This window comes from Leucopleurus acutus, assembly GCF_964270905.1.
Source record: "Leucopleurus acutus genome assembly, chromosome: 11".
In the NCBI taxonomy this organism is placed as follows: domain Eukaryota; kingdom Metazoa; phylum Chordata; class Mammalia; order Artiodactyla; family Delphinidae; genus Leucopleurus; species Leucopleurus acutus.
Genome location: NC_139152.1, coordinates 103,448,451 through 103,463,070, shown reverse-complemented (window position 1 = coordinate 103,463,070; position 14,620 = coordinate 103,448,451). Strand labels below are relative to the sequence as shown.

Below are 14,620 nucleotides of genomic sequence, written 5' to 3'. Positions count from 1 at the left end.
GCAGGAAAGGGTGAGGCCTGGGTGCTGAAGGGGCTCCGGATCCCCACCACCACTCCTCCACCTGAGGGTGTCGCCACTCGGGGGGAGCCCCAAGACTGCCCCCGGTTTGGGGAGAGTGAGGGCGAGGGGCCCCTCCCCAACTGGCCCTTCGTTCTGTGTCCCCTGGCAGATGGTGAGCGTGATCGTCCAGGACGAAGGGGTCGACGCCATCCCTGTCAAGGTCCTCAACTGTGACACCATCTCCCAGGTCAAGGAGAAGATCATTGACCAGGTGTACCGCACGCAGCCTTGCTCCCGCTGGCCCAAGGCTGACAGTGTGGTCCTCGGTGAGCACCACCCTCGTGTGCCTGGCTCTGTGCCCGTGGAAGCCCAGTCGGCCAGGTCGGGCGGGGGATAGCGAGAGGAGGCCCGGACAGGGTGGGCTGTGGCCGGGTTCCAGGAGCTGGGCTGTGTCCTCCCACAGAGTGGCGTCCTGGGTCCACAGCCCAGATCCTGTCAGACCTGGACCTGACCTCTCAGCGGGAGGGCCGGTGGAAGCGCGTCAACACGCTGATGCACTACAACGTGAGTGTGGCGGCCGGGCGGGCCGAAGCCCCTGCTGAGCGCGGGGCAGGCGGGCCGCCCTCATGACTCTGTTCCCCAGGTCCGGGATGGGGCCACTCTTATCCTGTCGAAGGTGGGGGTCTCCCAGCAGCCTGAGGACAGCCAGCAGGACCTGCCTGGGGAGCGTGAGTCCCTTCCCCTTGTCCGGGCCCCTCTGGCCTCTGGAGGTCATCGTGAGCCAGCGTCCGCCCCATGCCGCCGTCTCGGGGGAGCTGAGCCCGGCGTGGGACCCAGGCCCCGGGCCCCGGTCCTCGTCCTTCAGCACCCCCCTGCCCCACAGGCCACGCCCTCCTGGAGGAGGAGAACCGGGTGTGGCACCTGGTGCGGCCAACGGACGAGGTGGACGAAGGCAAGTCCAAGCGTGGCAGCATGAAGGAAAAGGAGCGCACCAAGGCCATCACCGAGATCTACCTGACCCGCCTGCTCTCGGTCAAGGTGGGCCGCGGAGGGCGTGTGGGAGGCAGACCTGGGACGGCGCCAGTGGGACGCGCTGAGCCCCGCTCCCGCCCCGCAGGGCACGCTGCAGCAGTTCGTGGACAACTTCTTCCAGAGCGTGCTGGCGCCTGGCCACGCGGTGCCGCCCGCAGTCAAGTACTTCTTCGACTTCCTGGACGAGCAGGCAGAAAAGCACGACATCAAGGACGAGGACACCATCCACATCTGGAAGACCAACAGGTGTGGGCTCCGTGCCTCCCCCGCCCCGCCCGCCCTGCCCCAGGCCTCGGCGGCCCCTCACACCCTGTCGTCCCGCCTCAGTTTACCTCTCCGGTTCTGGGTGAACATCCTCAAGAACCCCCATTTCATCTTCGACGTGCACGTCCACGAGGTGGTGGACGCCTCCCTGTCGGTCATCGCACAGACCTTCATGGACGCCTGCACACGCACAGAGCACAAGCTGAGCCGCGTAAGTGCAGCTGCGGGCGGCCCAGCCCGCTTCCTGGCAGCGCGAAGCATCAGGGGAGGGGGCTGTGGTGCAGGTGAGGAGGTCGCTTTGGGGCGTGGATTTGCACAGCGGGGGCTGGAGCTCAGTAGAAAGACAGGTGCAGGGCACCTGGGGCGGAGGGAGGCCCCCTGGGCAGTGGACCTGTGGCAGCCTGGGACCCCGAGCCCCTTCCCTTCCGTGAGGGAGAAGAAGTGAGCTTTACTATTAATCACAAAATGACGAAAACACCGCCAGGTCTGTGCATAGGTAGGGCAGCCGCCGCCGTTGGACCCCCATCCCCCGCACACCCCTCTTTCTCTGGGTATCCTGAGCGCGTGCAGGTGTCTCGGCCTGGGTGTCACTTGGCTCTGACCCCCACAGGACTCTCCCAGCAACAAGCTACTCTACGCCAAGGAGATCTCCACCTATAAGAAGATGGTGGAGGAGTGAGTCCCCCCCACCCCCCAACGAGGCCAGAGCCTGGCTGCCCACCCTCAGCCCCCACCCAGCGGGGCCCCCGGGCGGTGCAGGCCTGTGATCAGGAGGTGGGGCCCGTGGGTAGCTTCGGGTCCAGCGTCCGGGAGCCACCGCCCCCCCCCCCCCCGACACCGTTCCGGTACCCGCCCCCCGCGGCCCACCCTGTGTAACTCCCCCTCCCCCCACAGCTACTACAAGGGGATCAGACAGATGGTGCAGGTCAGCGACCAGGACATGAACACACACCTGGCAGAGATTTCCCGGGTAAGGGTGGCACAGGGGACCCACAAGCTGAGCCCCCCCCAGGATTAGCCCTCCACCACCCCCACCCCCCCGGAAGGCCCTGCTGCGCGGGCCAAGAGACTGCACGGGGGGCGGGCAAAGTTGTGCCCACGGGGGAGAAAGGAGAGGCACAGACGAGGGGGCTTGGGGGGCGGCGGGGCTCGCGAGCAGCTCTGAGCCAGCCCCGCCTGCCGTGGGTCTGCATGGGTGGGGGGCTCTCTGTCCGCGGTGTGCCGTGGCTGTGCGTGTCACGACTGCCGGGGGGACCCTTCGCGTCTGCCTGCTCCACTGGGAGACAGCCTCCTGTCCCTGGGTCACGCAGCCCTTCCACCACCCTCCCAGGCGCACACGGACTCCCTGAACACCCTCGTGGCCCTGCACCAGCTCTACCAGTACACGCAGAAGTACTACGACGAGGTAGGGGTCCGGTCCTTCCAGGACGGCCGTGCTCACCCTAACCCTGACCCTGACCCTGGCCTGTGCTCTGACGTGACCCCTCCTCAGATCATCAACGCCCTGGAGGAGGATCCCGCCGCCCAGAAGATGCAGCTGGCCTTCCGCCTGCAGCAGATCGCGGCTGCGCTTGAGAACAAGGTCACGGACCTCTGACTGCGACCTCCACCGTCATGGTCTCGGGACACAGGTGTGTGACACCCACTGCCGGGCGCTGGGCGGCCCCGGGGGAGCACGGCCAAGCGGGCAGGACTCAGCCCTTCTCTCTCTGGCAGAGGAAGAGCCCCCGGGCTTCCGAGTGTGTGCGTGGCAGGGGGGCCCCCACCTCAGCATTTGTAGCCTCATAGCACCCTTCTCCTGAGCAATAGTGCCGGGCGCCCAGCACCAGTTCCCTCCTGCAGAACCAGCATCGGGGGTGTCTCCTTCGAGCCTCCCGAGTGATTCGAAAACGTGCCTTATGTCCCCGGCGCCACGCTGGGTTGCTGGGGGCAGTCGGGCCTCAGCCCCCCTCCCCAGGCACCAGCAGCCGCCTCAGATACCTGGGTTGGGCCTTTTGGGGTGAGGTCTGAGTGCCCTCGGCCCCCAGGACCTAGTGCCCAGACTCTGTCCGTCTGCCCCACCTGGACTGGGGCAGAAAAGTGGTACGATGCCTTCCTGACCTCGCTGGCCTGCCCTGCGGGGCACTGGCACTCCCGGGGGACTCCGTGCTGCAGGCCCCACCTCAAAGGTCAAGCTGGACGTCAGACGTCGAGGCCCAGGCGGCCAGAAGGGACCCAGCAGACTGGGGATCCGGGTCCCGGCCTGTCAGACAGGCTGACCTGGAGGCCCTGCCCAGGTCCGGGGGGCCGGGAGCAGCTCCGCCAGGACACCCGCAACCCTTTTTGTAAATCTTGTTAATTGTCAATCAAATACAGCTGTCTTTTTCACTCTGCTGGTTGGCTGGGTTCTTCCCGGGGCTGCCGACCCGCCGTCCCTACACACCTGCCCCGTTTTGGTACCGGGCCTGTCCTGCCCACGGCCTCCCTTCCTGTGCACTCCTGGCCCCAGAAGCTCACCTGAAGGTGGGCCCGTGTGGCCTCGCACACCCACCCCACAGTCCCTGGCTCCCCTGGGCCAGGCCTGCTGGGTGTGCTGAGGCAGCCCGTCCACGGCCACCAGCTCGGCCGAGTCCACGCCTTCCTGCTGCCCCAGCAGGACAGGATGGTGGTCAGGGCTGGGAGGTGAGCGCTGGGGTGCGAACCTCTCCCAGAGGCACATCCTGGTGCACCCCAGCACTGAAAGCGATCCTGAAGCAGGTGGAGGTTCCAAGGGCACCGGGCGGCGGCCCCGCCCCCCACGGTGCGGGATTGGGCCCGCTTGGGCGCCACCTGGTGGCAGGGGTGGGCGTGGCGCGAGCTCTCGGGGACCTGTTTTCTCCTTCCTGAGGTGCGGTGCCTCACGGGTGTGGTCCATCCAGCACACATTTAGTAAGGCCCTACTGGGTGCAGACCCCACTGGACACGGTGGTTCCTGGAGGGAGGCCCTGTGTTCCCCTGCTCGAGGCTGTGGGGCCATTAGGGTCAGCTCCTCCTGGGGTCCCAGGCACCTTTGTTGTAGGAAGGAGGGGCTTGTCCCGGAGGCAGGCCATGTGGGGAGGCAGACTGCTCCCAACCCCTGTGTTGCACACAGGGCAGGAGCCGTGAGATGCGCTCTTCTGTGGCCAGTCAGGCACACGTACCGTGACCACACGGGTGTGCGCGTGCGCGCGCACACGCAGCACCAGCGTGTTGGGACCCTTACTCGTTCACTCAACACGCGTGGTCCTGGGCACTAGGGACACAGCAGTAAAGGCGGCAGAAAGGGCCTTCCTCGAGGGAGCCCTTGTGTTCCAAGAATACCAACCCTAGTAGAAAAGGGATTTAGTGGCTCCGTAAAGGCAAGTGAAGGGGTCCAGCTTCAGATATGGCTGGATCCAGGTGCTTACATGTCTTTGGGTTCCATCTATCTGAACTTCTCCCCAACACGTGCTCCTTTATTCTCAGACACCTGGGACGCTGGTGGCAGGGCACCCCAGCCTGTGTCTCCTCCACTTGGGGCACACCATTGTGGCTGAGAAGTCTCAATGGGCTCGGCCTCGATCATAAGCCACTTCTGTACAGGGACAGCCCGTTTTGAGCCACATGGAACACCCCTCCCACGTGGAAGGGGTACTAGGCAAACAGCTGACGTCCCCCACCCCAGGGACCCTGAAATGACAGTGTGCTATGGTCAGGACCAGAAACCCAGATGGGCAGGAGGTCTGAACAAGGTACTTCTAAACCAGAGCAGGGGCGGCATGGTCTGGGAGTTCACCCTGGGGGCGCGGGGGCAGGGGCAGCAGGAACCTGGAGGCCTGGCTTCTAGACGGGACCCCTGTGGGCCACTTGCTCCTCGGCCAGGCATGAGATGGAGAAGAGTCAGTGAGCCCACCTGCTGCTGCGGGTCTAGCAGGTGGGGTTCCCTTCCCCCTCGGAGGACAGGAGTGTGAAGGGATCCAGGGGCCATGCTTTCATGGGGCCAGTGAAGAAACTGGGCATGGATGTTGGGTGCACGGGGGTGGGCAGGAGGCTGGCAGACCAAGGGGTGACCCAGCCTTCTTCACTTTCCACTTCCCACTTCCCTCCCAATGCAGTGGGAGTGGGGAGATGCAGGGATGGAGGTGACCAGCGACCTCGATGACCTTTCCTTCCAAATTGCAGAAAACAGCCCAGGACCACACCCTGCTTGCTTGTTAAGAGCAGGAGACCTCACCTAAATCATGGGGCCCCTGTGACAGGGCCAGATAGCATTTTAGGAAGCTCGTTCTGACCTCAGGGAGAAGTGCAGCCAGGAGACCAGTGTGGGGCTGAAGAGGGGATGGCCTGGACCTGTGGAGAGGGGACAGTGGACACGGAGGGTGGGGGCATCTCGGTACTTAGGGGTAGCTGTGAATCACAGTAGAGAGTGGAAGGAGGCGGGGGGGGGGTTCCGGGGACCCAGGGCTCATAGGAGGCTATTCCGTGCCGCCCCATCCGTGCCCCATCTGCACACCCACTGGCAAGGCCTGCCACTCCTGGCTGCCCTCCATCCACACCACCCTCCCTCCAGGCTCAGTCCTCGACCTACCGGCCGGGATAACGCTGTGAAAACACACAGCACAGTGCGAATAAAAATCTGAAATCCTGTCGGTGCTCCCTGCCCAGCCTGCCACGGCCCTGCACCCATGGCCGCCACTCTCCATTCTGGTCTTCAAGTCAGGCTAAGTCCTGAGAGGCAGGACCGTCTGGAAGCTGGCCCAGCATCACTGCTGTCACCTCTGGGGGCTCTGACTGCGCTCCCCCTGCCACCCCACCACCACGGGGAATCCTCCCTGGTCATTCCCCTGCGGTATCACAGCCCCCTCCCCTCCAGAGGGCAACTTGGCCGAGACTGATCTGCCGGGGCAGCGGGGCACACTGCGGGCGCCCCTGTGCCCAGGGCAGGTTTGCTGAACGCTGAGGGAGGGTCTCAGTGCGGTGTGTGACCGCTGAGCAGGGCAGTGAGGCCGCTCCACTCTGGTCAGCGCTGACTACTCGCAGCTGGGATTCCGGGTCGACAGACACCCCTGCCCCCGAGGAGGAGAGGGACAAAGGCCGCCCCTCCCTGCGGCGCGGCCAGTTCCCACGGCCCGCTGCTCCCTCCCGCCTCCTCTTCCCCTGCTTTAGCTGAAGCTCCATTAACTCCGCACAAAACCTCGGCTGCTTCGCCCGGCGGGCTGCCGGGAAAGTGCCCCTAGCGTGAGGCCCCGAGGAGGCCCCGGGTGGGGCGGCTGGGGGAAGGGACACCGGCGTCCTCACCCCATCCCCGCCGACCTCTGCTGGCTCCCAGAGAGGGAACTGAGGCCGGAGCGGCTGGAACTGGGACCCTGCTTCCTTTCTCACTTTTGGGCTCCCCCCAGGGTCCGGATTTGCCAGGCAGAAGTGTCCGTTTGCCTGGTACTGTGTTGACATGTTTTATTTTAATTTGGTTATCAATATTTGAGTATCAGGAGATTTCACATAAAAACTCAGGTTTTAGTTTGTTTCAGAAAAGTGGAAGGTTGGGACCTCAGCCTGATTTCCCCCTCTCCTGGGAGGGGGCAGCCCAACCTCTACCCACTGCTTCTGCAGGGTGGAGGGTCAGGGGGTATTTATATCCCAGGCAATGTTCTCTCTGAACCACTGTCACTTTAAGTGGGAAGTAGGAATAATCACTCTGACCTAGAGCTCTAGACAGATGCTGAACTAGGGAACAGGCCCCTTCACAGTTTCTGCCACCTGTGCGAACTACACCTTCCAGGTGGAGAGAGGAAATGTGCGGTGCTGGGCAGAGTTCACCGATCTCGGGGAACGGTGGTTTCCAACTAGGGGAGCCCCGCAGGACCTAGGAAAGTCAGGGTGGGCTTCCTCGAAGAGTTGACAGCTGAGGGAGCTGTTTCAGAAGGAGGAAAGGTACCAGGCCCCAAAGAGGACCCATTTGGGGAGAGCTTCTTATGGGCCCAACACCCCAAAGGCCCCTGGTGCCGCCGCTGTCCCTGGTCCTGAGGGCTGGTCTCTGGGCCTGGCCCGGCAGTCACGCTTCTCCCAAGGGGCAGCAGGGCCCAGCCCCGGAGCCAGCCCGTGCAGGACGCCACAGCAGACCGTGGAAGGGTTACTGGGAAGCGAAGCACACCGCCAAGGCCGGATGGCCTCCACGGGGGAGGGAAGGCAGGCTGACCCAGGATCCAAGGCACTTACATCTGCCCGCGGCGGACGGGCCCTATGCAAGCAAATGCCTAGCTTTTATTAGGGGGCATTTTCTATTCTGATAAAAAATACCTCCCATGGCTTGTCCCTGGCTTCTTTGATTTAGAGGATTCTACCTTCATTTCTGTGGGAGCACGCTGGGGGAAGAGGTGCGGTGCAGGTGAGAGGAGAGTAGAGATGCACGGACCAGAGCAGGTTGAAGGCGCGTTAACCGCAGGACCCGGACTAGGCGGGTGGCGGGATGCGGCGACGGGAGGTGGACAGCGGGGCGGTGCCGGCGTCAGTGCCGGCAGGGGAGGGTGCGGGGAGCTGAGTCCTGAGAGGTGGTGGCGGCCTGGTCCGGGCGGTGCCGCGCCGAGGACCCACGCGGCGGACACTGGGGAAGTGCGTGGACCCCGGGAGGTGGGCGGTAAGTCGTTCCACGGCATCCCCTTCCCCCCACCTCCCCACCCCGCCCCGGGAAGGCCGGTTTCCGCTCGACCGCCGCCTCGGAGGGGCAGGAAGCCGCGCGTTCGTCTGCGGGAACCCCCTCCCCGGCTCCGCCCCGCTCCGCTCCGCCTCCGGCCTCCGGCTCGGGCTCCGCGGGGCGGGGGGCGCGGGGCGGGGCGCGGGCCGAGCTGCGGCCGCTCTGGACATGTCGGGCCCGCGCGCCGGCTTCTATCGGCAGGAGCTGAACAAGACGGTGTGGGAGGTGCCGCAGCGGCTGCAAGGGCTGCGCCCTGTGGGCTCGGGCGCCTACGGCTCCGTCTGGTAGGGGCGGGACGGGGCAAGGGCGGGGGGATTGAGCGCGCGCCCCCTCCCCGCCCGTGCGGGGTTCCCGGCGTGGGGAGGGGCTCGCCCTGCCTCCGCCCCCGGGCCTTACGCAGATCCGAGGAATGAATGGGGGGTGGGGGCGTGAGGGAAACTTTCCTACCCGAGCCTCTCCCCGGCGGGAGAGGGGTCGTCCTCCCGCCCCTCCAACCCGGAGCGTCCCCCTCCGGGCCCGAATCCTGCGGCGTCACAGCTGGCGAAAGGGCGAGCAGGTCCCCCGGGCCCCTTGATGTCTGAGCATGCATCGGGGGTGCCCCCGCTCAAGGGCCAGGCAGCCCTGGGCTCCGGCAGGTACCCCCACCCCAGGGTGGGTAGCTCTGTTTGAAAAGGAAGAGCCCAGATTGGGGGCTGGGGGGCAAGACCCCTCACCTAAGAACGACCTCAAGCTCCCCCGTGGGTCCAGTCCACTGCCCCATTTTCCAAGGGATCTCAGGCTTCGAATGGGGCTTAGGCCTGATCAGAGACGCCTACCATCCCCCCCAGGGGGCGTCTACACCCCACCCCATTTTTGCCCCAACCAAGAGAGCTCACACGCAGCCTGCAGTTAGGCCCTGGAGCCCAGACAGGAGGGAGGGTGGGGCCGGGGGAGGCCTCTGGACCTGGTGGGGTGGAGGCCGGAGGGGGCTTTGGGTGGCAAGGGGCTTGCTTGCGGACAGTCCAGGCTGCAGTTGCAGTGTTGACAGTGAGCCTGACTGTGGGTGTGGACGTTGAGAGGTGTCCCCCCAGAACCCAGAACCTGTGAAATGCGGGGTGACTGCGGGGGTCATGGGTGTGGGGAGGCAGGGCCCCTGGGGGCAGGGTGTTGCTCCAGGATCCTGCAGAAGGTTGGGAGTGGGACTTCTCAGACCCCCTTACGAGGCCCAGCACTGGAGCCTGGAGCAGACGTTTGGGGTCCCCTGGGCCTCAGATCTCACTCTGCCACTGGCCAGCCATCAGGAACCTCAGGCCATTCCAGCCATTCCAGCCACAGGCCTCTATCTTCATGTCAAAGACCACAAGGGCAGGAAGAGGGTGTGGGCCAATGTGTGAGTGGTCCCTGGGGGATCTGACAGGGCCCTTGCTGGAAGTGCCTTCTGGGAACTCGTAGGGACAGTCAGGCTCCCCAGGGGAGGTCTCTTTCCACCACTTAGCTCTGCAGGGCCCCCATGCCGGTGATGGGCTCCCTCCCTCCTCTGATGTCTGAGGAAGCTGGTGACCCGGTGCCAATTCCCACAGTCCTTTGTTGACTGTGCAGACACAAAAGGATCTGCTGCGCGCGCACGCACACACACACACACACACACACGCACACACACACACACGCGCACACACACACACACACACACGACCGTGCACACGCACCCCGTGAAGAGCCACTCCCCTACTTCCCACCCCAGCAGTGACTTGGATGGGGGAGGGACTTTCCTCCACCACTGCCTGGGCCCATGAGCACCCCAGGTCCTGCAGGAGCTGCTCCCTGGGCCGCGTGGGCATGGGAGGTGGGCTGAGGCTCCACTCACTCTGGAGGGAGGCTGGATCCTGGCGATGAAGTGGGAGGGAAGGGGGGGGCAGCAGCCAGAGGGAACACTGGGCGAAGGCATCCCTTCCCGAGGGGCAGTGGGGCCACTGGACGACCAGGCCACTTGTGTTTGAGGATGATGCCCGTGAGTGTGGCATCTCCTGTGAAGAGTAGCTGGGTGTGGAGCTTGAGGGTCTAGACCTCAGGGGAGTGGGGTTGCACGAGGGGAAATATTCTGTGCGTCCAGGCACCACCCTCTGCTAGGTATTTCCTGCTGTCCAGTTTCTCACTGTGAAAGATAACGATGCAATAAACCCCTTTGGTCAGGTTTTTCTCCATATTTTGGATATTTGGGGGCTTTGGAGGTGACGCTGGAACCCCCTCAGGGGGCCTCCCAGACCCCCTGGCCTATGGGGGAGCTGGGGGGCTGCCTGCTGTCTGCCACTGGCTGTTTCCCTGGCCTGTTATTTCCACCCTGAGCTGGGGGCAAGAGTCACTGGGGCCAGGAGACAGGAGAAATCCAGGTCCTGCCCTGGGCTCCCAGGTGGGCTGGGAAGGCTGGGGGTCAGAGGGCGGGGTGGAGGGTGAACTGACTCTGGAGGAAGGTGCAGGACTCCAGGAGAGGCTTGGAGGGAGTGTTCAGACCGCCTCCTGGTGCCGGAGGCCTTCTGGCCTGTGGGGACCTCGCGACCGAGGCTGGGCCTCACAGGCCGCCTTGCAGCTCAGCCTACGACACGCGGCTGCGCCAGAGGGTGGCGGTGAAGAAGCTGTCGCGCCCCTTCCAGTCGCTCATCCATGCGCGGAGGACGTACCGCGAGCTGCGGCTGCTCAAGCACCTGAAGCACGAGAACGTGAGCTGGGGGCGGCCGGGCCGGGGGAGTGGAGTGCCCGCGGGCCGCCGAGCCCTGACTGCCCTCTGCACCCAGGTCATCGGGCTGCTGGACGTGTTCACGCCGGCCACCTCCCTCGAGGACTTCAGCGAAGTGTGAGCGGCCGTGGCGGGGAGGGCGCGGGGTCGGGGTGGGGACTCTGTGCTCATCCCTGCCGCTACCCAGGTACCTGGTGACCACGCTGATGGGCGCCGACCTGAACAACATCGTCAAGTGCCAGGCGCTGAGCGACGAGCACGTTCAGTTCCTCGTGTACCAGCTGCTGCGCGGGCTGAAGGTGGGCGCGGAAGCGGGGGGCGGGCGGGGGCGTAGGGGGCAGAACCTGACGCCCCCGCCGTCTCCCCCTCGCAGTACATCCACTCGGCGGGGATCATCCACCGGGTAGGTGCCGCGCGCGACGGGGGGCGTGGGGCTCCTGCGGCGGCGGCGGCGGCTTTGCCTGCGCTCACGCCGCGCCCGCCCTGCAGGACCTGAAGCCCAGCAACTTGGCTGTGAACGAGGACTGCGAGCTGCGGGTGAGCCGCTGGGGGAGGGGCTGGCGGGTCGGCCGGCCGGGAGGCAGAGACCCGGAGGCGCTGACAAGCCTGGCGGTGCCTCTAGATCCTGGACTTTGGGCTCGCGCGCCAGGCGGATGAGGAGATGACTGGCTACGTGGCCACGCGCTGGTACCGGGCCCCTGAGATCATGCTGAACTGGATGCACTACAACCAGACAGGTGACGTCAGCCCGTGTGCGGCAGCCCCTTGGGGCCGGTGGGCCTGGGGAGGGGGTGGGGCTGGGACCCAGAGGCCAAGGACCTTGGGGGACAGGCCAGGTGGGGGACCTGCGTTCACAAACAGACCTTCAGAAAGGCAGAGCACGGTGGGTCCTGGGCTGACGCTTCCCCCTGCCCAGGGTTGTGTCTAGAGAGGAGGGGCTGCTGGCTTTGGGCCTGAGCGTGAGTGCGGGGCCGCTGAGCTGGTGCAGTGCAGCCAGCCCCCAGCTCTCTGAGGAGGGACTTGGGGTGGGCAGACTGATGGAGACGCCTCCTCCCACAGTGGACATCTGGTCTGTGGGCTGCATCATGGCCGAGCTGCTCCAGGGAAAGGCCCTTTTCCCAGGAAATGACTGTATCCTTGGCGCAGGTTAGGGGTGAGCCAGGGTCTCCTGCTGTGGGGCGGGGGTCGAGGGGGGTGGGCTCTGGCCCTTTCTGGCCAGTCTTGCCCCCTCTGCCCCACACCGTGCCACTTTGGGCTCACTGCTGTCCCCAGCGGCAGGAGAGCATGTTCTGGGCAGTGACCCAAGGTCTGGGGTTTGGGGTCCCGGGGGGAGTCCGTGCTTGGCCGTTGGGCACTTCCTGAGCCAGGCAGACATCGACCAGCTGAAGCGCATCATGGAGGTGGTGGGCACACCCAGCCCTGAGGTTCTGGCAAAGATATCGTCGGAACACGTGAGTCATCGGCCACCAGCCCCCTCTGCTGACCGGCCACTCCCCCGCCCGCACTCTGGAGGAAGGAGCGCTGTGGGGATAGATGGGGCACCACGGGGGGAGCATGGGTCACAGTGGAATAGACCCCAAGGCAGGCGCCGACCCCTTCAGGGGGAAACAGGTGAACCGGGGAGACATTCCAGGCGTGAGGGACACTGAGGGTAAAACCTCGGCACCTGCAATGTCCTGGCCGTGGACAGTGGAGAGGCACCAGGCCCGGGACCTGCAGGCACGTAGGGCCAGGCAAGGTGCTGTAGCCACCAGATCCAAAGCGGGGAGGTCTCTGGTCCGCGTATGCCCTCGCCCAGGCCTGCTGGAGAGACTGAGTGTGGGGGCTTCTCCCGGCAGGCCTCTGCCTGGCTTAGGCAGGCGTCGAGCAGCCCCTCAGGCCCTTCCCCTGTGCTCCTAGGCCCGGACCTACATCCAGTCCCTGCCCCACATGCCCCAGAAGGACCTCAGGAGCATCTTCCATGGAGCCAACCCCCTGGGTGAGGATGGGCCCTGGGTCCGGGCTGGGCTCCACGTCTAGCCCTGGCTGTGGAGATGACCAGCCCTGCACCCCGCCCCTCTGCAGCTGTGGACCTCCTGGGACGGATGCTGGTGCTGGACAGTGACCAGAGGGTCAGTGCAGCCGAGGCCCTGGCCCATGCTTACTTCAGCCAGTACCACGACCCCGAGGATGAGCCCGAGGCCGAGCCCTACGACGAAAGCGTTGAGGCCAAGGAGCGCACGGTGGAGGAGTGGAAGGGTGGGCCTGAGGGCTGCGTCCCCCAGAGGCTGAGCGCTGCCTGTTTTCTGCAGGAAGTGCTCCAGTTTCTCTTGAGAGTGGTCTGAGCGAGGCCACGACACGGCCCCCCAGCCCCACTCTAGGGGGTCAGGTAGAGCTGGGGTTGGGTGTGTCCAGCAGAGGCTTGGGGGCAGCACGGGGCAGGCCCAGGAAGGGGCCCATGGGCCGAGGCTGCTCTCGGAGGGTGGTGGGCCTGGGCTGCTGAAGGCCTGAGCTCACCCTTCCTCCTCCCCTCGCAGAGCTCACCTACCAGGAAGTCCTCAGCTTCAAGCCCCCAGAGCCACCGCAGCCGCCTGGCAGCCTGGACGTTAAGCAGTGAGGGGAATGCGGCTCGCCAGCCGCACTCGGACCCGAGGAGGGGCCTGAGCCCGCCTGCCCTCCCGCCTCGGCCCGCCAGACTCCCACGAGGGGCACCTCCCAACACCACTGCAGCCAGCAGCGCCCACACCTGGCCTGGGACCCTTGTCTACACGCCGCGCCTTGTGGGAAGCCTGCACGTGTGTGAGCCACGGGTGTAGGAGTCTGGATAGAGCATGCTGGACTTCCTTGGTCCTCCTACCCCCTCCCAGCAACCTGGGTCTCCTTTGGGACCTCGCTATGGGGGACCTGGGTGCCGTAAGAGCTCCCCCCTGGGGGGGGTGTCTGTTTCCAGATCTCCTGGGTCGCAGAGGGCTGTCTGTGGGGGGCAGTGCCTTGGGGCCGGAGCCTCCTGGAGACAAAGGAAGGGGTCTCGATGGTCAGAGCTGCTCAGCCTGGAAGTGGGGGGCTACCCTGGAAAGTGCTGAGACTCAAAGGATCTTCCATGGCTGTGGCAGAGTGGGGACAGCTGCCTGGAGCCGTGTGTTCACCTATGCTGTGTGGCACATATGTGCTCCTGGAATTCACACGTCTAAGTAGATGCAGACGCGTGTGAACCTGAGGGCACCTGAGGGCCAGTGGCCATGGCCAGCAGGAGGCCCAAGTTGGGGTGGCTTTACTGTTGCCTCCCCTCCCCTCAGTTCCTGGTGTGGGTGGGGAGGGGGCATTGCTGAGATCCTGCTGGGCAGCATGCAAGGGGCTCGGGTGGCCGTGGGCAGCCATGTGAGCAAAAGCCCCTGCTCCTTGGGTGTGAGGGCTGCATCAGGGTTCTGAGGCATGAGGGCACTGTGCCAGCTGGGGGGCTGGCAGGCACGGGGGACACACATGCCGATGTGGACCCGGATCCTGGACCTTGGCCCAGAGCTGATGAAGAAACCTATGCCCACTCTACCTCTGCCCACCCTCTGGCCCTGCAGCCGGGCGCTGAGGCACTCAAGTCTGTGGGTCAGCCCTTGTCCTCTTCCCGCCTTCCGGAGTGGAGTTGACCTAGCGACCTCTGGGACAGGGCCCTGCTCCAGGCGTGTGGGAGGTGTGGGTCCTCCGTCAAGGGGCGTCTGTCAGGTGGTGACCTCTCACCTCGCAGGACCAGGGAGGTCTGAATGCTAAGTGCCTGCCCCAGGGTTTCGCAATAAAGTTCCCCTCTCACCCGGCTCGTGTCTCCAGCTCTAGGTTCTGCTCCCGCGCTGCCCCCACTGCCTGGAGAGGGCGGCCATATTCCGCTGGTCCCTGGTCAGAGCAGCCACCTTCACCCAGTCCCTGCTCCCTGAGGGCCAATGGGGTCTGAGGTGGACAGGGCATGATGGCCACCAGCA

At 65.3% G+C, this 14,620-nt stretch overlaps 2 protein-coding genes across 15 annotated transcripts in view; both read left to right on the top strand.

The window, feature by feature from the left end:
* Positions 1–3,668, top strand: part of PLXNB2 (plexin B2) — a 29,524-nt gene extending 25,856 nt beyond the window's left edge. For 12 of the 13 annotated variants that reach the window (XM_082850234.1, XM_082850230.1, XM_082850227.1 and 9 more), the window contains 10 exons: positions 170–326; positions 464–564; positions 644–728; positions 884–1,038; positions 1,118–1,278; positions 1,360–1,507; positions 1,907–1,971; positions 2,191–2,266; positions 2,627–2,701; positions 2,789–3,668. In XM_082850234.1, coding sequence (XP_082706360.1) covers positions 170–326; positions 464–564; positions 644–728; positions 884–1,038; positions 1,118–1,278; positions 1,360–1,507; positions 1,907–1,971; positions 2,191–2,266; positions 2,627–2,701; positions 2,789–2,893 — 1,128 coding nt within the window. In that variant the 3' untranslated portion in view covers positions 2,894–3,668. The remainder of the gene's footprint in view (positions 1–169; positions 327–463; positions 565–643; positions 729–883; positions 1,039–1,117; positions 1,279–1,359; positions 1,508–1,906; positions 1,972–2,190; positions 2,267–2,626; positions 2,702–2,788) is intronic. The other variant, XM_082850228.1, reaches the window with a different exon arrangement.
* A 4,463-nt stretch (positions 3,669–8,131) lies between these two features.
* Positions 8,132–13,269, top strand: MAPK11 (mitogen-activated protein kinase 11; the record flags this gene model as incomplete). 2 transcript variants are annotated; one of them, XM_082850382.1, is made up of 12 exons in its annotated part: positions 8,132–8,247; positions 10,527–10,656; positions 10,732–10,790; positions 10,861–10,972; positions 11,047–11,076; positions 11,163–11,210; positions 11,296–11,410; positions 11,733–11,804; positions 12,045–12,124; positions 12,573–12,651; positions 12,738–12,911; positions 13,190–13,269. In XM_082850382.1, 12 exons carry the CDS (start codon positions 8,132–8,134, stop codon positions 13,267–13,269), a joined length of 1,095 nt encoding a protein of 364 aa, XP_082706508.1. The 2 variants fall into 2 exon arrangements, with proteins under 2 accessions (XP_082706508.1, XP_082706507.1); XM_082850381.1 differs by lacking the exon at positions 13,190–13,269 and having other exon boundaries at positions 12,738–12,997.
* Positions 13,270–14,620: the final 1,351 nt, after the last annotated feature.